This window comes from Malaclemys terrapin, chromosome 11 (assembly GCF_027887155.1).
Source record: "Malaclemys terrapin pileata isolate rMalTer1 chromosome 11, rMalTer1.hap1, whole genome shotgun sequence".
In the NCBI taxonomy this organism is placed as follows: Eukaryota; Metazoa; Chordata; order Testudines; family Emydidae; genus Malaclemys; species Malaclemys terrapin.
Genome location: NC_071515.1, coordinates 59516184 through 59539396, shown reverse-complemented (window position 1 = coordinate 59539396; position 23213 = coordinate 59516184). Strand labels below are relative to the sequence as shown.

The following is a 23213-nucleotide window of genomic DNA, read 5'->3' as shown; positions in this document are numbered from 1 at the left end:
CCAGTAAAAGCTACTTGAAAATACATTAAGAAAAAAACTCAGCATTTCTGCGGAAGTGGATGAAGTGACATTTAGGTCAGTTAGCAATATAATGATATACATTAAGAAAGGAATAAATATGAAATACTGAATATGTTCTCTTTTCATTTTTAAATACATGAAAATCATATCCCATGGTGATGTTATAGTATCCTTCCTTCCTTTTAGAAGGGAAGTTATAAGAAGGATCCACTAAGTCTTGCAACAGGATTCCAATATAACAGAGTCCTTAATACTTGTGATATAGGAACAATCATACCAGATCAGACAATTGGTTGCTATCCATTTTAAATGTGTTGCCTTTCCATTGCACTGATTGTCCCCTTATTCTTCATTAAAGAGTGGCGTCAAATTTGTCTTTTTCAAACCATTCCTCCCTTCTCTGGGGCCTGCATCTTGATGTGGTGCAAAGGCTTGTGTCCTCCATTAACCCCGAGAGCTATGCCAGTGGGAATTTTAACTCCTAGTTAGGTTACCCAAGCTGGATAGGTCAAAGGTCCAGGACAACAGGAAAAGTATTCCACTGGTCCTCCAGGTTGGAGATTGAGTGTTAAAGCCAACAACCTATCCTCACAGGAAAGCAAAGCTATAGAAAGGCAACAAGGCAGCCATTCTGGCAAGCAACAGGCCAAAGCAATGGGTTCTGTCTCAGCAGAAACAATGGGTTTGAGGGAAAGCCATGACTCTGAGAAATTCTTTATTAATGGCGAAAACAAACTATGAATGTATGGGACATTAGAACAATGGCTGCAACAATAAAAACGGTGCAGATGCTGAAAGAACTGAATGAACAGAATCATGAAATCCTTGGACTAAGTGAATGTCAATGGCCAGGAGCTGATAAAAAGTGATTCAAAAGTGAAAAGGTCAGAATATATTCAGAGAAATAAAACTATTACCACTCAGAGGAAGTATCATTAATTAAGACTTCCAAATAGAAAAACAGTTTATACACTAGAAGTTAATTAACAGACAATTGCTCCAAGATAGGTTTCAAATACCATACATGAAAATGACAGAGACAATAATGAGATCAAAGATCAGTTTTTCTATTGTCTACAACCTCTGACTGACAATATTCCCAAGCATTACATCTGCTTAGTAAGGGGGAACTTCGATGCCAAGGTTGGGGATAATACCTCGGTCCCTCCTGTTCTCTGCCTGTGCACAGAATAGTTTAGTTTCCTGGGGACGGTAATACTCTGGTTTAATTCTGGTTGTTGGGTTAGTGTGGGGGTGGCTGAATTGTGCTATTGGCCTGTGATATATAGTATTTCAAACTAGATTATCTGGTGGACACTTCTGGCCTTAAACTCTATGACAACAAAAGGGAAAAGTAATGAGTAAGCACAGCCCTGGTTCCCAAAATCAGAGCAGTTAAAGACTGCTAGAACTGTGCTGGTCTTGGGGCTTGTAATTGGTGGAAAATTATTCCCCCACAAAAAAATCCAAATGGTAATGTGGAATTTCCTAGAGGGATTATCAGGAACCAGAGTGACCATATATGTACTGAAGGAAATTTAGATCAACTTTCCACAATGTCATAGCATAAGTGGAAGCTGACATCAGAAGTACCACATTTGTGTGTGGCAAGATTGAAGATCAAACTTAACAAAAACAAAACCCCTAAAACCACCAAGAAATTTGACAGCCAATGGTGAATAGACAAGACATTACAGCAGCAATTTCAAACTAAACTGAACAACAGTTTTCAGATGCTACAAGATAACATTGACATATCCTATTTCCATGACAGTATCATAGATGCCGAAACAACTGTAATTGGTTTCCAAATAAGCAAACCTAAATTCTGGATAACTGAGGATATATGGAACCGTGTGAAAGAAGGAAACAAACCAAAGCAAATATTAGCTACTCAAAAATACCTCCAGAAAAAGACCCAGTAAAAAAAGATCTGTGTTAAAAAAGGACAAAGCAATGAAAAACAGCCTGAGAAGAGACCAGAGGAAATACATAGATCAAAGAATCTGGAGTGGTTCTAAAAGAGGTGATAGTAAAATCCTTTATCAACTCCACAAGGTCCTATTAGCAAGTTTAAATGGTGAGCTACTTAAAGATGCACAAGGAAATTGACCATTTAGTCAACAGTTAGACTGTTTATTTTCTGTCTCTTAGCCAGTTTATAATCCATGACAGAACTTTACCTCTCATATTACTTAGTTTCCTTAATAACCTGTTGTGTGGGGCTTTTCAAAGGCTTTTTGAAAGTCTAAATAAATTATGTCACCTGGTTCTCCTTTATCTATAACTTTGTTTACATGATCAAAGAATTCTAAGAGATTAGTGTTCTACAGTTTTACTTCACAAAGCAGTGGTGGTTTCTCCCTCATTTTTAACTATTGTTTCAGTCAGTGTTCCTGGATTGCCCCTTAGGTCTTTATTAAAGGTTGAGCTATGGTGATTGACAGCAGCTGAAGATCTGGCTTACTGTGGGTACATGTTGTCAGGTATAGTAACTGATTTTAATGAGAGGTTGCTTATTATTGTTAGCAACTCTTAAATTCCTTCAGAATTTTTGGAAGTATACCAATTTATAGCCTTACTCCATTTTTTGTCATTTTATATTTTTTCAATAATTCTTATTATGTCAAGGTCTCCTTATTTCCTTCCACTGAAAGCTCTCTCTCTCACACACACAAATATTAAGTTACATCCACATCAGATCTCAGACTTCCTGTATCAGTGATGTGCTGCCAATAGTTTAACAAAAATTATCTCCATTAGCCTGTAATAAACTTGTACCGGGGAATATATGTGTTTGCAAAGACAAGGTATCTAGGAAGAGAGAAGCAATTTGTTGGTTTTCCTGTTTAAATGAAATTAAGTTTCATAACTATAATTAAAGGAGCAAACTAATATTAAATGCACTTTACTTGAATTTTGCTCTACAAGTACTTTTATCATCTACAAGGTAAATCATCTGTCTAAGTGGTACCCAGAGAGGGGGCGATCTCAATCACAGGCAAGTAAAGCATAACAACCTTCATTTTCATGGCAGAATTATAGCCAGAAAACCCTTCAAAGCCCTCTCCAGAATATTACTGTCCCATAGAGTTTATAAGTAAGGAAGGTACTAGTTATTTATTTTGAAGCACATATAATTTGAATAAAGTCCTGATCAAGTAAAACTTGTTATTTTATATAGCATATGCATCTGTATAAACTTAATATTTTCTCCAACCTAGACAAAATGGATATATATCATTGAAAAGGAGAAATAAGTAATTTTGAGGTTGGTTTACTTACGATCAAACCACTATTACTTTGTCTTCTTTCTCTGCCATGGAGCTTTTTGTAGAAAATACCTCCTGGATTAAACTGAGTACTCCAAATAATCATATCACCTTGATAATATACATCCATCCCAGTTATCCTTGAATTATGTTCAACATGTGAAATTTGTTGATGAACATCACTGTAGTTGAATGGATATATAAAACCCAGGATATCAGTGTCATTAGCAATGTAGAGAACTTGATCTTCAGAGCCTGGGGATTATTATAATGAAATACAAAAATAAAGTGAATTTCAACTAACACCTAGTAAAAATCAATATTTTTCATTTCTATCGATTTTTTTTAGGTTTATTTGGTATAATTTCTTAATGTTAATAAGGGAACTTGGTTTGCATTTGCCCACCCTTATAAACACTATCACACTATTAGAAGTACTAATACTCTGGTAGTGCCTGCAGTGTGCTAGATGATACCCATACACAGTCCTTGCCTCAAGGAGTTTATTGATTAAAAACACAAGCAACATATGAATGGTAGGGGAGATTGTGCAAATTGTACTCACTACTACATATATCCCATTTTCATATTAATTATGTACTTTACAAAAATTTTAAATAAACATACATACATTAAAGGCAATTTTTACATGCCAAGATTTCATATGTATTACTTGAACTTGCTCTAGAAATTAAGAAAGGGCAATGATCCTGTTTCCATTGAAGTTAACAGAGTTTTGAAACTGACTTCAACAGGAACACAAACAGAGTGGTGTCATGAACCATGTTCACCATTAAATTCAGCATTTAATCATAGTGGTCTCTGAGATACCCCAGTTATTACCTATCTGAAATGCCTGGGTATCATTAATATTATCTATATAATAGTATTCTCTGAAATCTATAAATGAAGTTTGAGAAAAAATATATATAATTATTGGATATATAAAGAGCACACTAATGGTCTTTGCTTTATTTTAAAATTTAGATCATATTTGTCCACAATAAATGACTTACAGTAACTACCATCCAAGATTTCATGCCTTATGGATATAAGTATCAGAGGAGTAGCCGTGTTAGTCTGAATCTGTAAAAAGCAACAGAGGGTCCTGTGGCACCTGTGGCAACAGAGGTCTTGCATCTGAAGAAGTGAGGTTCTTACCCACGAAAGCTTATGCTCCCAGTACTTCTGTTAGTCTCAAAGGTGCCACAGGACCCTCTGTTGCTTTTTATGGATATAAGATATTCAAGGACATTTGCTCCCCCACTATTGCTAAAAAATGTCATAATGGGAGCTATTTCACAGGAAATAGTAACAGAAAAAGTGGCCATGCAGTTATACCACACTATTCTGTGCCATCCACCAGAATGATGCATAGACAGGCAGGGTAATGAGTATGACCAAAAACTTGTATGAAAGACTAAGGATCAAGAGGTAAAGGTATTTATTAAATTATAAGCCTAATGTTAAATTCTTCTATGTCACCCTTGATTACAAGTAGCTACCCATCGGCAGCAGCAGGGTGTGCTCAAGATCCTTTATCTTGATCTTATTGGTTCCTCAATCGCAAATGCAGATTATGAACCCTGATAGAGTTCTTATGATGTGCAGAGCAAATTAATATTGACTCAAGAGAGTCATCCTTCTGTGAAAGGTCACCGTTAGGAAAAATGGGGCATTCAGTGTTCATATGGTGTTGACAGTTGCCACCCACAATACACTATAACCTCACCTCCACTCTATGATTGTTAGGAACTACTATGGAAGTACTGTGGACATACTTTCATATATCCAACAATTGAAAAATGACATTTCAATAGAGAATAGAAATTTAAATTATTTCACTCAAGCAGTGGATTATTGCTTGTTTTCCTTTTAAGTCAATGAAAATTGGTCCCCTATATGTTGTATAATGTGGAGGAGCATACAACACTCATTCCTTAACACAGTCCATTATCCACTAGCATTTTGCCAGCAACAATAATAATATATGAATATGTATTCACTTTGCATTTATATATTACTTCAAAGCATTATGCTACAGTAGGTAAATATTATTGTCCCACTTCCAGTTTGGCATACTGAGGCACAGAGATTAAGGTCAGATTTCAAAAAGAACATAAAGATGCTGATGGGTGCCTAGTGGGATTTTCAAAAGTGCCTATGTGAGTTAGGTGCCTAAATACCTTTGGTAATGGGGCCCTAGGTGATTTGTCCAAGATTGCTCAGCAAACCAGTGGGAAAGCCGCCAAATACCCAGTCATTTGCTCCAAACATTAGAAAATATGTCCATGAAAAAAATCTGATTCTGCTCTCAGGCCTCTCAAACTTCAACACAACACCTACGTTATTTAATAACATCTTTAACTGACTTTTCAGTCATTTGTGTTTTAATACTAATATTATGTGTCTTATCCTTGTTGGAAGACATATTTAAACAGGAGAAATTGTAGTTGGTAGAAATGTAAAACACATGCAGGCAAAGGGATAGTTTGCTTATGTATGCTTGGAAAGACTGCTTTCTTGATGATCACAAGTAAATGTACATTGTTTGAAATATTCTACTCATTTTTCTTAACATGAATTATAAAGTCAAAATACAGTAGTATCCATTAAATATGTAAATAACTATGTAAATAATTAACTAAATATTATTAATTAGGTATAATTTTTGTAGCCTTACCTTTTGCTATACAGCTGTTATTCTTTTCCTTATAATTTCTCTCACATATACATTTGTATGATCCTTTAATATTAGTACATTGATGTGAACAGGTGCCAAATACCATGCATTCATTGATATCTAGGGGGGAAAACACTCATCATAAGATAATACATACTTGGATTAAATTTATCAGTCCACTGTTCTAGGATTCATCTGAACACAAACTTCCAAGCACTTTATTCCTTTATTCCAACTGTGAACAAAACACTTCTTCACCAGATTCTCCTCCAGTCTTATTTTGTCTCCTACCTTCCTACTCTTGTCTCTAATTTCACTCCATTATCATTACTAAACACTTGTAATCAATTCTGAAGACTAAAAAGTCTGAGTATTATCAACATCTCCAAGGGATCTCTGTATGGCATGCTCAAAACTGTCATTATCACCATCTCATAGAAAACCTACACTTCACAGTTTCCTATTTACCTATTTCCCTTTCCTTAAGATTGGTTTAGATTGCAAAACTCTTACTCACATTTGTGAGTAGTCCCACTGAAGTAAATCAAAATACTTGTGCAAGTAACTGCTCACCAATTTACCGCAGTTCACAATATGCTCCTGAAAAAGGATATGGAGAAAGTGGATCTTCTCTCACTTTTCTGAGTAATACTTCCAGCACAACAATCTTGACTGCTCTCAAACTAGCTGGACACCCTTTACATTGCAGAGAGCACCGTTCTCAAGGTATTTAATAACTCCTCTCCCTTATTCTATTTGATCTCAGTACAGCTTTCAAGGTTATAGATTGCTATTTTTCTTCTGCTTCTCACAAAACAATTTGTTGTCACCAGTACCTTCATCTAGTCGTTTGAATTCCACTCCTTTAATGGATCTATTGAAATTCCTGTTGGAAGCTTAAAATCATGTGTTTACATCTTCCATTATGAAATCATTTAAACTTCTGACTTTGGTCCTCTGACATTTCATTGCTTGCTTTAATCTTGGACAATACCTTCGGGCAAATTATACACACATCTAAATCCCTCTATCTCTTGCCCATCTTCTTATCTTGATTCGCTTAGCCCGTAGCTATGACTGAGGTCCTCATTCTTGTGAAAAGTCACATTTATCTCAACTCTTTCACTCCATTAAATTTTTTTCTGCTCCCCCATTTTTCTGGAAATCTCAACATTATTTCTGTACGATTATTAATGTACTATTTCTGTAAAGTGTTTTTGACATATATAAAGGACCATACACACAAATTAAATTGTATTGAACTGTAAGCTAATTACAAGCATGCAACTAATTTCTCTATGCATCTCTTTGAGAAAATGCTCCTTTTTTCAAAGCTAATTTAGTCGGGATGGATGAAGTTTCCACATGTCAATGATCTTTCATTTTGAACAACCTAAGAAATAATAGTGGCAATATTAGTCTGGTAGAAGCCTGACAGATAAAATAAAAACAAATAAACAAACAAAAACCAAACTGGTTGTATGCGACATCTACTGATGAACTTAACAAATAGAACAGAATTGACTGGGAAGAGTGAGTTAATGAAGAGGTGGGAAGAAGGGGAGAATCAACTTCACCTTTTCTGCATTCCTCAATTTCTGTTCTTGGAAGTGGATGGGACAATTGACTGCTTAGTTAAGAGTGGTATAGAATTAAGGAATTTTGAGATGAGAGGAAAGGGATTTTTATGCCTGAATGACTTGTCTGTACAACGTTTTTTTTCCCCTAGTTAGTCCAAAGAAAGGTATTACCTCTAAACAAATAATGAAAGATGAAGAAAAACTAAAGCAGAGTAAGCTTATATTACATTTCTGTCATCAAGGCATGTATAAACTCACATGTATAAATCTGTGTTTTCTTGCACTAGTGTGTCTGATGGGAAAAGGATTAAAGTTTGTAATAGGAGTATGAATTCTGATGACTCATCAGGTCAGTTTCTGGGGGTATTTGTTGCATGTGTTGGCATTAGTCTTGTACCCTGATGAACTTTCTCTATATAGAGGCATTAGCTCACTAAGTGAATTGATAAAGAAAATTTAGATGCCTTCATTGGTTTTAAATGCCCAGACAAATGGTTATTTACCACAATACATGTAATTCTTAGAGAGCTACCTCAATATAGACAGTATCTGCTTGTACCGCCGTGTTTCATGGACTTTTTGGAAAGTAATGCCTGTTGGAGCCATACAAATGCCCTATTGTGGTCCCAAGGCATCAAATATTTTTGGCATCCTTTCCAATGAGAAAGTATGACCTAATTTGGACCAATTCTTCCTGTCATTCACTGAAATAACCAATGAGCCCTGAGCGGCATGGGTTAGAAAATTCTGGATCTTATCTTCCAGTACCTAATAAGCCCTTAGTTGTGGATGGGTGTGACATTATCTGATTAAAATATGACCATACAGATCATTGTTGCAACCACTGTTATATATTTGCAGCAAATATTGTACAAAGGTTGTCGAGTGAGGTGTCTATGAACAAGTTATGATTTGCTGGTAATGATTATGCTATCTGTATGCATGTATCATTTTTGTATTTTAAGTTGTAAGTATTGGCTCTATATTTGGATTTCAAATGTTTGCTCCTGGGGTAACACCCACAAGGTAGCTCGCCAGCACATCTTGGAGGAACTGTTCAAATTAAGTGCTCATCAAGAAACACTTGATTGACAATGGACCATGGGAGACGCCCATCTACACTGAGTGGATGGTCATGTAAATGTGCTGTCCGGAGTGTAGGTAATGGCTTCCTGCAATGACCGAGGGAAAATGGGCATGAACATGTGACTTGCCCATGTGACTGCAAACTCCATCTTGTTGCTGTAATTTTCCACAATAAGAACAATGGGGTGCCCTCCACATTGGAAAAGCTATAAAAGGCCCTGGAAACACCTCCATTTTGTCTTTATTCCTGTTTCTTACCTATGGAGGAACTTTGCTACAAACCGAAGCTCTGATCAAAGGACCAAAAGACCCATCCAAGCTGTGGATGTACTCCAGAGATTTGACTTAAGCCAGCAGTTTATTCCATCACTGCTACAAGCCTGAACCAAGAATTTTGACATTACTGTAATTGATTCCTTTAATTCTCACATTTTTCTTTCTTTCTTTTTATAAATAAACCTTTAGATTTTAGATACTAAAGGATTGGCATCAGTGTGATTTTTGGGTAAGATCAAAGTTATATATTGACCTGGGTGTGTGACTGGTCCTTTGGGATCAGAAGAACCTATTATTTGATGAAACTGGTTGTAAAGATTCACTCATCTCTGAACCCAATGTTTTTGGTGGTGATATAAGACCTGGAATGCCTGAGGAAACTGCCTTTATGTTTTTTTGCTAGCCAGTGTGGTGAAACAGGAGTTTACTTTTGTGGCTGTTTTGGTATATCTTACAAAAGAATAACCACCAGTTTTGGGTTGGGTTTGCCCTACTTTTCAGCAGTTCATCCTGAATTTGGCTTCCTCAGTTGTGACACATTAAGGCATGGTTACAATGGGATCCTGGAATTGATGACCCACTTGAAGAGAGGAGATAATGCTGAAGAGGACCCCCCACCGTGATTATATCATTATTACTATTATTTATTATTTTTATTACCATAGTGCCTAAGAGCCCTAGTTCTGACTAAGACCTCATTGTGATAGGTGCAGTAGAAACACAGAACAACAAGACAGTCCCTACCCTAGAGTATCTTACAGTCTAAGTATAAGACAAGAGATGACTCATGGATATAAATAGATGGGGGAGTACAAGTAAACAATGAGACAGTATTGGTCAGCATGATAGGCAGTAGGCAGCCTAAACATAGTCACATTTTTAATAAGCATCATGGCAAAGGAAAGTTTTGAGGAAGGATTTGCATGTGGATAATGAGGTGGCTTTGTGGACATTTATGAGGAGTGCCTCCCAAACATGAGAGGGAGCATGGGATAAAACACAAAGGTGTTGTTTTTTTTAAATTTAACAAGGGGGCCATGGAGACCAACATCATCAGCTGATCAGAAGTGAGCACTAGCAGCTCAACAGCAAATGAGAGATGATAGATAGAATGCAGACTGACTGTGAAGGGTCTTGAAAGTGAAGATAAGCAACTCTTGTTTGATACAAGAGAGAAGAGGGAGCCAGTGGAGTGATATAAAAAGAGGGGTGATATGGTCAAAGTGATGCAATAGGAAAATGACCCTTGCAGCAGCACTCTGAATGGATATGGGTGAAGTAAGCTTGCATTTGTTAAAGCCAGAGAGAATGATGTTATGGTAATCGAGACATGAGATGTTGAGAACTTGGATGAGAGGTACAGTTCTGTGTCTATAGATAGGAAAGGGCATATCTTAGAGATGTTATGCAAAAAAACCTAACACAATATATAGCTATAGCCTGTATGTGAGAACCTAGAAAGGAACCTGAGTCAAAGAGGATGCCCAGGTGATGGGCCTGAGTGACAGGTGTTGTCCACACTAATCAAGAAAGAAGGTAGCAGGTTCATAGGCATTAAGGGTCATCCCTGTTTTGGCATGTTAAAATGGAATAAATCTTTGTGATGCTGAGGCCTCCTCTTATGCTGATATAACACCAGCATGCCTTTGTAATAGATTTCATAGCTACTTGTTGAGCTCCCAGTACAGATGGATTATGCAGAAGTCAAATTTGGCTTTGGCATTGCAGAAATTTCCCATTGGAGGGCTTACTTCGCAGAGTGATCTTCTTGATGGTTATGTAACCTTAGTGCTCACTGAAAACATAGATGCTACAGCCTTAGACCCTATTCTGTCTGACAACAACTTTTTGGTGTCCCGGTGGCCATGATCAGTTTTCACCAAAAAGGCTAGTAGCGATCAGACATCTAATATAGTTAACACCCGTGAAAACGAGGCAGGATCTGAGGCTAAAATAGGGAGAGAACAATTTAAAAATTAAACAAGTGTCATGTCTTTAAGTCACAAGGCCCTGATGAAATACATCCTAAAATACTCAAGGAGTTGACTGAGGATATATCTGAGCCATTAGCGATTATCTTCAAAAACTCATGGAAGAGGGGAGAGATTACAGAGGACTGGAAGAGGGCAAATATAGTAGCAATCTATAAAAAGGGGAATAAGGACAATTCAGGGAATTACAGACCAGTCAGCTTAATTTCAGTACCCAAAAATATAATGGACCAAATAATCAAGCAATCAATTTGCCAATAGCTAAAAGATAATAAGGTGATAAGTAACAGTCAGCATGGATTTTTCAAGAACAAATTGTGTCAAACCAACCTAATCGCTTTCTTTGATAGGGTAACAAGCCTTGTGGATGAGGGGAAGCAGTAGATTTGGTATATTTTGACTTTAGTAAGGCTTTTGATACAGTCTCACATGACCTTCTCATAAACAAACTAGGGAAATAAAATCAAGATGGCGCTACTATGAGGCGGGTGCATAACTGGTTCAAAAACCATTCCCAGAGAGTTGTTATCAGTGATTTACAGTCAAGCTGGATGGGCATATTTATTGGAGTCCCTCAGGGACTAGTAGTGGGTCCAGTTCTGTTCAATATCTTCATCAATAATTTAAATAATGGCATAAAGATTACACTTACAAAGTCTGTGGATGAGACCAAACCCGGAGGGGTTGGCCAGGGCTTTGGAGGAGAGGCTTAAAATTCAAAATGACCATGACAAACTGGAGAAATGGTATGAAGTAAATAGGATGAAATTCAACAAGGACAAATGCAAAATATTCCATTTAGGAAGTAAAATCAATTTCACATATATAAAATGGGAAAAGACTGCCTAGAAGGAGTACTGCAGAAAGGAATATGGGGATATGGTTGATCACAAACTAAATATGAGTCAACAATATAACATTGTTTCCAAAAAAGCAAACATAATTCTGGGATGTATTAGCAGGAGTGTCAGTGAGATGTAAGAAGTCATTCTTCTACTCTACTCCACACTGATTAGGCCTCAACTAGAGTATTCTATCCAGTTCTGGGTGACACATTTCAGGAAAGATGTGAACAAAATGGAGAAAGTCCAGAGGAGAGCAACAAAAATGATTAAATGATTAAACAAAAATTATTAAAGGTCTAAAAACCATGACCTATGAGTAAAGACTGAAAAGCTGGGTTTGTTTAATCTGGAGAAGAGAAGACTGAGAGGGGACATGATAACAGTTTTCAAGTACACAAAAGGTTGTTACAAGGAGGAGGGAGAAACATTGTTCGCATTAAACTCTGAGGATAGGACAAGAAACAATGGGCTTGAATTGCAGCAAGGGAGGTTTACGTTGGACGTTAGGAAATACTTCCTAACTGTCAAGGTAGTTAAGCGCTGGAACATATTGACTAGGGAGGCTATGGTATCTCAGTCATTGGTGGTTTTTAAGAACAGGTCCGGTCTTGTTATTATGTACTCCTACCTTGAGTGCAGGCGATTGGACTAGATGATCTATTGAGGTCCATTCCAGTCCTACACTTCCGTGATTCTATGAAATGCCTAACTTTGAGGCCAAACATGGCTTATTCTGTGATTTCACAGCTGATCCAACGTTAGATCCAGGGACTGCAATTATAGGGCCTCCTCTGTGTCGAAGCAGGGCCGGCTCCAGGCACCAGCTTGCCAAGCAGGTGCTTCGGACGGCCACTCCGGAGAGGGGCGGCACGTCCAGCTATTCGCCGGCAATTCGGCGGAAGGTCCCTCACTCCCACTCGGAGTGAAGGACCTCCCGCCGAATTGCCGCTGAAGATCACGATCACGGCTTTTTTTTTTTTTTTTTTTTGCGCCGCTTGGGATGGCAAAAACCCTGGAGCTGGCCCTGTGTCGAAGGCACGGGGACTCTGCATTTTCTAAAAGGTTGAAGTATGAAGGCCTTATAAACAAAGCAACCATCTAGGGAATGGGCTTCGTGCAGAGTGAAAAGCAATTATGTGTGTCTGCCTCCAAGACCATGGAGGGCAAAGTATGCAGCACTTGAATCCCTTTTTCTCATTTGAGTTTTTGGTGGGGTGACCATCCTTGTCCCAAGGCTCCTGTGACCCAAGGGCAGAATAAAAACCTGAATGTGTAATGGTGCAAATTACCTAAAATACACCAGAAATTAAATAAATTTTGGATTAATCTTCCTGGAAAAAAATCACTCTGGTCACAGAGAAAGAGTCACTGTATCAGCATTTGGCTACATAATGGCAAGAACTGAGGTGGTTGGCTCTACACTGAGGTGATTGGGTTCTTTTATAACCTCAGCTATGAATGTGCAGAGCCACACAAGGTTCTGCTTGCAGAAAATGTTCCTAAAGTTCAGTGACACAACCTCCCAAGAATGAATATGCAGAGGCCACCTCAATGAAGAGCACACTTTAGCATTGTTGAAGGAAGGCCTGAAAAAGCATAATGGAGCATATCATGTTTTTCAGAAGTATCAAAAGTTCATTTTACGGTATCCTTTAAAAAAGAGTCCTATAAACTCAAGAGGATGTCAGTAAGGCTATACCTTCTAACTGAATGAAACTAATTCTCTGACAGTTCCTGTGACGTTAATTTTTAGTTTGCATTGCTAAACTAGAGCCAGAATAAAACCAACCAAATTTCTAGCAGTAGTATTCCATATTATAAATATATCATGTGTGGTTAGTTTCACAGTCCAATTACTCTGAGATATAAAATGACATCCCATAAATACACATGATTTTTATTAGCGGTACAAATTTATTAGTGTAATTCTATGATCTGATTGTTTGTGATGGTAAGGGGCAGGGCTCAGCAGCCCTGGGCTCACTTCCAGTTCGTTTCTTATGCTTCAGGGTTTCAGTCAGCCACCTGCAGGGCTCAGGAATTTTGTTTATTTTTATCTCTTTCCTCTGAAGCATCAGTGAGGGCCACAGCTGGAGATGTGACATAGGATGGTGTAGGCCAAGGCTCTGAGGTGGCATTGAGCATTCTCTCTCTCAATATGTGGCTGGCAAGTTCTTGCTCACATGCTCAGGATCTAACTGATCAACACCTGTCGAGTCAGGAAGGAATTTTCCTCAAGGTTTTTCGCCTTCTTCTGTAGCATGTGGGTGCAGGCCATTTGACAGGATTACCTGGGTATATCTCAGAATCATTTTTCTGCCAATGGTGCGGCCGTGGGCCCTGGTACATCTCAGTCCATTCTATTCTTTGTCTCTGGCATATAATAGTTTAGTTGGGCTGTAAGACTTTGTCCTAATTTCAGTTGTTGGTTTTAGTGTGTGGGCGCTGCATGGTGTTGGTGGCCTGTGATATTCAGGAAGTCAGACTAAATGATCTGGTGGTGCCTTCTGGCCTTAAACTCTATGACTCTAAAAGCAATCATTTAATTTACTTAGTTAAAGGATGTAAAAGAATTACAATACAAAGCTTTAAAAAAAGCTGCAAAGGAAATATACTTTACCTTCACACTGCCTATTCCTTCTGTTTCTCTGAAATCCAGGCTTACACTGACAGAAAACGAATGATTTTGTTTGATTACAGTATGCATCATCTCCACAAGGATTCACATCAGCTTCACAGGTATATTCAGTGGGACCTATGGGAACAGACTTTTAAATTGGTAACATGGAATATCTATAAATGGTAAAATAATTAATTGTTAGAATTTCTCTCTTATTTTTTATGATACATTCTATTTAATTAAACAAATTTGACTGTAACTACTAAAGCTGCTTGAATACAACAAAAGATTTCTGAAATTTTAAATTCACTTCAGTCATGCTCACAATACTTCTATGTTTAATTTCAACAAACATTTGTGCAACTGATTATTACTGGCAAAAATATTTCAACAAGGTGTTTGTGGAAATGGACTGTTAATTTCTCACATATGCCTGTCCACATATGAGGTGCCTGAACTCTCATCCAATTAGGGAACAGAAACAATACCATATTTTTATCTACCCTACCCAACTAATCAACACTGATAGATTATGGGATATTTGCAGATAACTACATTTGTGATCACGCCAAAACATTTTTAAAAACCACAATCACACCTACAAAAATCCTCTCAAACATCTCTGAATAACAAACAAATATAGGAAATTGCAAGCTGGCTGTGGATATTCCACATGCAAAAGAAGAAGCTTAGTTTGTCAGATAAATTATTCATTTTTCGTCACTCAACTCTAATAAATATCCATTTGTATTTTAGCAGTGGGTATTTTACTGATTATATGCATTTGTTCAACTACATATGATACAATCCAGCCATACAACTAACATGTAAGAACCTTAAACTTCCTCCCGTTCTGTGGGGAACTCTAACACTAAGTTCCTGTTAAAAAAGAAACACACACTAATATTCTGTAGGACAAAATGAATTTTAAGATCACTGTATAACAAATACTTTTATTTCACTATGGCTAAAATGATACCAAACCCATAAAATAGTGGTACACATCTTTATGTATATCTTTTTATTATTATTATGGAGGATACACAGCATAAGAACAAGCTCAAAAAGAATTATTGCAGCATCCACTAGCACATTAGTTAAGTATCTCTTGGTATTCCCATGATGCATCTTTGCAACACTTGTCCATTGGTACACCCCCTCTTTGACTAAGGAGATGGACATGGTTATAGTAGAGTGGGCACTAAGTTTCAGTGGACAGGAAACTCTGTAGCTTTATCTATTTGGCTATGATATATCTGGATTTCACTGTACTCTTGAAGAGAGTGAAAATAGATTCAGCTTCTTTCTCAAATCTCAAAAAAGGCTTTTTCCTTTCCTTACACAGGTTTGTGACAAACTTGAAAGGGAAGATTTGAATAAGTAAAAGGGGGACAGAACTTTTGGAAAAATAAGGGTAAGTTTGAAGGACCAACTTATTACTACGCAAACATGGAGGACAGTGGAAAGCTCTCCCATTCTCTTGACTGAGGTGACCATTACCCAGGAAACTATTTTCAGACACTTGCATGGTGACAGGTCTGAAGTTTTTTCATGAAGTTGACGGATTTCCACTTCATACAGCTAAATGCAGTGCCTTGCATGGTGACAGACTCCAATGAGAAACTGCAGAATTGGAATTAATTGCAAACTTGACACCATTAAATTAGGCTTGAATAAAGACTAGGAGTGGAAAGGTCATTACACAAAGTAAAATCTATTTCCGCATGCTAATTTTCCCCCCTACTGTTATTCACACGTTCTTGTCAACTGTTGGAAATGGGCCATCCTGATTATCACTACAAAGGTTTTTTTTTTCTCCAGCTGATAATATCCCACCTTAACTGATTACTCTCATTATAGTTAGTATGGCAACACCCATTTTTTCATGTCCTCTGGGTATATATATCTTCCTACTGTATTTTCTACTGCATGTATCCGATGAAGTGGGTTTTAGCCCACAAAAGCTTATGCTCAAATAAATTTGTTAGTCTCTAAGGTGCCATAAGTACTCCTGTTCTTTTTATTTTCAGAGAGAGAACTGCAGATCCTCAAAGAAAGATTTATATAATCTGAGGAGGTCCAGGTTCATACTCCTCAGACTTCACAGGGGAACTAACTGGAGGGTGGAGAAAGGGATAAGGATCCCGACATAAGATTACTCTAAAAATCATACTCCTGACAGAGAACCAGAATCTCATAGAAATGCCTGTTCATATAAGACTTTCAGCTTGCTTGTCATGTCAAAGAAGTTTGAAAAAGCCTGAATAAACGTATTATCAGGCTTATCCGACTAAAGCTTTGACCAAATTTGTACGTCCCACAAGTTGCAAGGACATAAATGGAAAAATGAAGAAAGTGGCTGTGAAAGCCACTCTCATACATTCTAGAATTATTCTAGCTCATATTGAGTTAATTATAGCTGCCTGAATTTGGGAAACAGCTAGTTTTCTTAGCATATACTGCAACCATCCTAAGAAAACAACCCAATGCCACTAAAGTATTATAATTTAATGTATTTTCTGCACAATAAAAGTATGCTAATAAAATGTAGGTGTGTGAAAGTTATTAGCTCATTGAATTTATTTAAATAAATTATATCTGTGTGTGACTCTAGCAAGTCCTGATAAACTGTATTACCAATGTTTGGATGAGTTTCTTTTGTCAGCTTAGTTTCAGTGATTTTGTTTCAGATCAAGAATTTCATATCATAAACCTTTTTATTTATCTTGATAGAGAAGAATAGGTGTGAAATGAAATATAATCAATTTAAACAGCTAAACCAGCTCAAAATGGATTGAGTCACTCCTTGCAGGGTCGGATAGTTGGTTCTTCTCTGTAGCAAAATAACTATTATTTTGAAAAGTTGATCATTTTCTTCATATTCTACTTTAAACAGTTAGTCTCAGCTATATTAGTTTAGATACTACATAGGTTATACTTTTTCATGTTAATAAAAACTCTATTTTGTTGGATAGGTTCTGCATGAAAGAATACAGTCTCATTGTATTACTTCTTTTGTGCTACAAGCATGAAAAACAGATAGCTTATCAACCAAACTCACTTATTTTGCATCCTTGCTCATCTGAACCATCTCCGCAGTCATCAAACCGATCACACTGCAGCTCCATGGGTATACATTTCTTATCACTACAAGTAAACTCATCCTTTTTACAAGGTTTTGCTTTATATGGGATCTTATCTACATAATCACAAATGAAAAATCACAAGAAGATTAGCTATTCATATTGTTTAGACTACTTGCACATAAAAATGGAAATGACCATGAAGCATTAAAGAGTTGCAAAGATGTCAAGCCTAATTGTCTTGAGCGTTAAATTATGACCCACAAACTTTCAATTAAGCTTTTCATAAGTACAATTTAATCTTTGTAATAAATTTGCCTTTAATTGTTTTTTTAATCAAATGCCTTAACAGGTAAATTCACCTACCACAGTGATCTTCATCTGAGTTATCACCACAGTCATCAATCTCATTGCAAAGCTGTTCAGGTCGCAGACAAACCCTGTTGTTTCTACATCTGTAGGGTCTTGTAGGTGGGCATGGAAATTTGACTGTATAAAGAAAACATCAGGTAGCAGCCATTAATATAGAATAATAACAATATTTTGTAGTTATGCACAAGCATCCTTCAGATGCTCATGAAGCTTACTGTCTTTGCATTGTGCCTCCTTCCAGTGTGGTAAATGAGCACTGGATGTGTAAGTATTGCATGATTTTATGCCCTCTTGGTGTGATGAGCTGGCATTTAAGCAGTTGTTACTTTATGAAAATTTTATTATTTTACAAGGCTGAAATTACAGTTTTGGGAAGGGCAAATGAGATAATTTTTAAGGCTGTAAAATAATTTACTTGACTTTTTTTTTAAAAAAGGAGGCAGGGTATATTGGAGTTGCTCAAAACCTTATCTAGTGTTGAAGCAAAGCCCAGCTGCTTATGTTAACAATCACATATAGTTGTCAATAGAGAGCTGGAAAATGTTCATAGTAGAAAAACTTTGGCCAATTCGAGTTTCCACCCCTTTCCTTACACTTAAACTCACAAGAGATAAAAGACATCTGCTAGAAAAATATAAACATAAACAATCTTAAATAAATTAGTTAATCATACATATATTCACAATTCTTTTAATCATAGATCTCAAATGACTTTACAAAGGGGAGTAAGTATAATTGTTCCCATTTTATAGATAGGAAAACTAAAGCACAGAGAGACGGAGTGACTTGTCTAAGGTCATAAAGCACTCACACAGCTTAGACCATAACCCAGGGTCTCTTGATTCCTTTTTTCCATGTATTTATCACATAATCTCGCCATCTCTATACAGTTTCCTCTTTCCTGCCCTCATCATTTTGATGTATTGTTTTCTAATGGTTTATTATGCTCTCACTTTCAGAAGCAATATCTCTCTTTAATTGGTGTATCTTGTTCATATTTGCCCCATTCTCAATTTTCCATGCTTGTGTCATTTTTCATGTCATACTGTCTTTTCCTTTTGTTATCTTTCTGTTATTTCTATTCCTCCACTCACTGGGATCAATGTTTTATTTTTTCTCTGCTAATAGTGATGACCACTGCTGAATCTTGAGAAGCAGCTGGGACCTCCTTTCCTCTATTCGCCCAGAGACCAGAAGCTGAGCAGGCTGTCCTGCTGATCTGTCCCTCAGTGGAAGTCACACAGGTTGCTTAGAGGAGCTGGTTCAGTTGCAGGTATCTAGTTGATGGCACTAAGGGCTCATAACAAACCTAGTTTCACTTATGAAAGCTCCAATAAACACTCAGATTGTTTAGGGCTCTACTCTAAAATTGAACAAGTTGTAGTGAAAGATTTTGTGAGCAAAATGAAGGCTGAAAGGGAATACAATTACTATTTATAAATACATCAGGGCAGGGATAGTGGAGCCTTCCCAAAAGGGGGGGGGCAGGGGCCCCCGACTTCCTCCCTGAAACCCCTCCTTTTCCTCCCAAGGCCACGTCCCCACCCCACCACTCCTCTTCCCCTGGTGGCCCTATCCCCGGACAAACCAGAAGCTGGAGCCAAGCCAGGGAGCCTGGGCTCCCCACCCAGGGCAGGTGGAGGGACCCAGGCTTCCACAGTTGCCCACACTGCTCTTACCCTGGGCACAGCCTGGCCACGGTTAGAGCTCCAGGGCAGCTTTAAAAAATGCCCCTGCGTTCCCTGCTCTCCCCCCCCCATTCCAGCATCCCTGTATCAGGGGTAAACACCAGGGAGGGTACTTAAGCTAAAGGACAATGTTGACAGAAGAACTTCCACTGAGTAAGTTTAAACATGGAATTAGAGGAAGGTTTCTAACCAAAAGAGGAGTGATATTCTGGAACAGTCTTCCAATAGGAGTAGTGGGGACAAGAAAACAACTAGTTTTAAGATAGTTTTAATATTTCTTGGTTGCCTGAGATACTAGAGGACTGCACTCAATGACTTGATGACTCAGGAGGTCCCTTCCAATCCTATATCTTGTGTTTTTAATCAGTGAGTTTCAACTGAGGCTATGTCTACACTACCAGTTATGTTGGTAAAATTTATGTTGCTCAGGGGTGTGAATATTCCACCCCCTGAGCAACATAAGTTACACTGGTATAAGCGCGAGTGTGCACAGCACTGTGTCACTGGGAGCATTTTTCCGGCTGACATACCATCTGACACTTGCGGGGGTGGGTTTTTTATGCCGATGGGCGAGCTCTCTCTCCTGTTGGCACAGTCTCTTCACCACACACGATGCCATGCTGTACTAGTACATCTGCGCCATTGCAGTGCTGTATGTATAGACATGCCCTGAAATCCTTCAACACTCTATGGGCTAAAAAGATCTGTGCTTGCATGTCTATTAAACTCCACATCCTCTAGGAAAGGAAGGGGTGGGGCTTACAGGTATTTATGTAGGAGGAAGATAGTGGGAAGCAAAGTGAAGTAGGGTCCAGAGCTGGTTCTAGTGGGAAGCTACCCCTGGGAGATATGCAGCTGTCTTTCCTCTGATCCTGGTTTTCCTCGTTGAGACTGCCTTTCCCAGCTCCCCACCACCCCAGCCTCCTAACTGCTTCAGGAAGCAGAGGAAGGGAGTGAATCCAGGAGGGCAGTCTCAGTGAGGTGAAGGGCCTCCCCTCTACCACAGACCCAACCCTAGCCATTGATCTTCCCCAACTCCAACCCAACCACCTCCCGCACCGTCCTGCAGCCCAAGGACCATCCCTCTGCCCTGGAACAAATGGCTGCACTTCCACAATGCCCCTCCTCCTCTGACTCCTGCTTTGGCTGGGGTCCAAGGCACAGCAATGGTCCTGGGAGTGTTATGAGTCCATTTATTCTTGGTAAATGGAAGTGATTTCTCAATACAGACTCAGAGATGTACCAGAATAATTGTAAACCCCATTTGAGAGAAAAAAAATAGGTATTTGTTTATTGCCATTTCTGATTTTAAAATCTCCACTGGATTGTAGAATAATATAATTTAATATACGTTTTGTTTTTATCTAACCCTATTGTTTGTATACCATATTTAAGACAAACCTTTAAAAGTCAAATGAGGAAAAGCATAACTTATTTAGAGTCTTGGACAGAAAAGACATAGTGAAGTGAGTTCTATATATTCCTAAATTGAGGGTTGTAAACTGTACATATTTCTACTTCACTAATTCACTTCAGTGCCACGGAATACAAAGCATTAAAATAACAAAAGGCATACCACACATTTCAGGGACTTCATCTGAGTTGTCTCCACAGTCATCTTCTCCATCACACACCCAAAAATGGAGTTTACAAAGTGAATTGTTGCACAGAAACTCATCGGCTTTACATATATTTCCCCCTTGAAGAAATAAACACATTGTGAATACATGGTATAAATAAAACAAATACACCCTATTTTCATTTGTCCATATTCTACTGTAAACTAATGAAACGTGGAGCATAATTTAAAGGCCCAAATCCCATGGGGAAGGCTTGGGAGAGGCTTGCAGAAAGGGGAGATGGCCATTCAATGCATTTTCCCCAACATAGCATAGCCACTCATTGTTCTTTCTTTGTTTTGTGGCTCCTGTAATGGAGCCAAGTTCAGTGTGACTTTGAGGGGCTAAGGCAGGGAAGGAGGTACAGGAGTCAGGAGATAGCCACCCCATGTAGCATATTCCCCTTAAAGTTATTCAGCCTCTATAATCGTTAAAATATCTTAGAATCATAGAACCATAAAGTTAGGAGGGACAGCAAGGGTCAGATAGTCTAAGCTTCTGCCAAGACGCAGGATTTGTTGTGTCTCAACCATCAAAGACAGATGGCTATCCAGCTTCTTTTTGAAACCCCCCAGTGAAGGAGCTTATTTTAATCTTCTTCTATGCAGCTTTTCTTTATTGCAGAAGAGTTCTGAGGGCAAAGGACGTGAGTACATCAGGACACAATGCTGCAAGGTTCAAGTGGAGAAACAAAAATAAAGGTCCCAGCTTATTCAAGGCCATACCCCTCCAGGTTTGTCCTAAATTGATTGTGATGCTCCAACTTTGCCCCTCCATTCTTCCTCCCAAATCCATTCTGCCACAGACCATATATTCCAGAAGTGATAGTGCAATAGAGCATAACAGCCCAACAAACACCTTTTGTGTCTTTTCAGTAACAGAGTGGATGGTTTGGGTTTGCTCGTTAATTCAGTTCAAAAAGGACCATTAAGAGACATGGGACAGAAGTTACTTTATATATTATATAAGCTTAATTATAAAAGTCTAAGGATTTATGGTATTTCCTTCTTTTCCAATATGCCTAACTCTTTCTTGAAGTGGTGTAACTTGTATTCTACTAAAAACACTTAAATTAGCATTTAGATTATTAAATATCTTGTTAATTATTTTGTTCATATATCAATTATATCACAATACACAATTGATTTTCTTTATCAAATTAACAAGAAATTTAGTAAACAATAACAGGTGTTTGAGTGTTTGTTTTTTAAACAATTAAGAACATTAGGTAGATTGCCATGCATACTGAATACAAACAAAAGAATAATTTGCCATGTTTACTAGGTTTTCAGTTCTCTAACCTAAGTAATATAGTAATTTCTGTTTTGTTCAAGGTTTTTAATAATCCATCCACTTGAAATTTTCACAATAGGAACAGATGTTGTAGTATTAAGAACAGCTTCTGGCTTCTTGTATTCATTTGTGGTAGCAGTGACTAGTGAAATGACAGGCTTAGTTGCTATTTCAATTTAAAGATCAACACTATTTATCTGTTTGAATATTTATTTAATTGACAATAACTCCCCATTCTTTTAAAATATGCTAAAATGTTTGAAAATTTCTCTTTACAAATCACCTTTTTTATGAGTTGCATACCGGGTTTTTCCCCCTTGACCACTACACAAGTCATCAGTTTTTTTCTCCTTACATAATATGGCAGTAACTGACATCATCTGCTTGAATCTTTAGGAGGCTTCTCAAAGAACTGTTAGAGTCACTTTATATTTTCATTTGCACACTGGACTTGTTTAAACTTTGACCTTCTAGGATGCAAATTGTTTTCAAATGTGAGAAGTGTAACTTATATTGGTCTAAACAAGCATCAGTCAGTTTGGACTAAACATTTGATGAAGTGGGATTTGTTCTGTTTTGTGCTTTACATAAAAAGACAAAGTATTGCTACCTGTTTACACAAAGCAGTATAACTGAAGCACATAAAAGGCAGTTTTAACAAAGAAAAAACTATTTCTTTACACTTTTAAACTTTATTGATCACTTTCTTACAATGATTCATGCTTCATCACTTGCAAATGTGATACTCTCCTTAGTTAATATTTCTGTTTCCCTTTGTAATTTT

At 37.7% G+C, this 23213-nt stretch overlaps 1 protein-coding gene across 1 annotated transcript in view; it reads right to left on the bottom strand.

Moving 5' to 3' along the window:
- The window catches only part of LRP1B (LDL receptor related protein 1B), a 1255163-nt gene that overhangs the window by 114923 nt on the left and 1117027 nt on the right, over positions 1 to 23213 (bottom strand). Inside the window, exons 72-77 of the mRNA XM_054044441.1 lie at positions 21094 to 21216; positions 17824 to 17946; positions 17436 to 17573; positions 14375 to 14509; positions 5977 to 6096; positions 3307 to 3548 (exon numbers count right to left, since the gene is read on the bottom strand). Coding sequence (XP_053900416.1) covers positions 3307 to 3548; positions 5977 to 6096; positions 14375 to 14509; positions 17436 to 17573; positions 17824 to 17946; positions 21094 to 21216 — 881 coding nt within the window. The remainder of the gene's footprint in view (positions 1 to 3306; positions 3549 to 5976; positions 6097 to 14374; positions 14510 to 17435; positions 17574 to 17823; positions 17947 to 21093; positions 21217 to 23213) is intronic.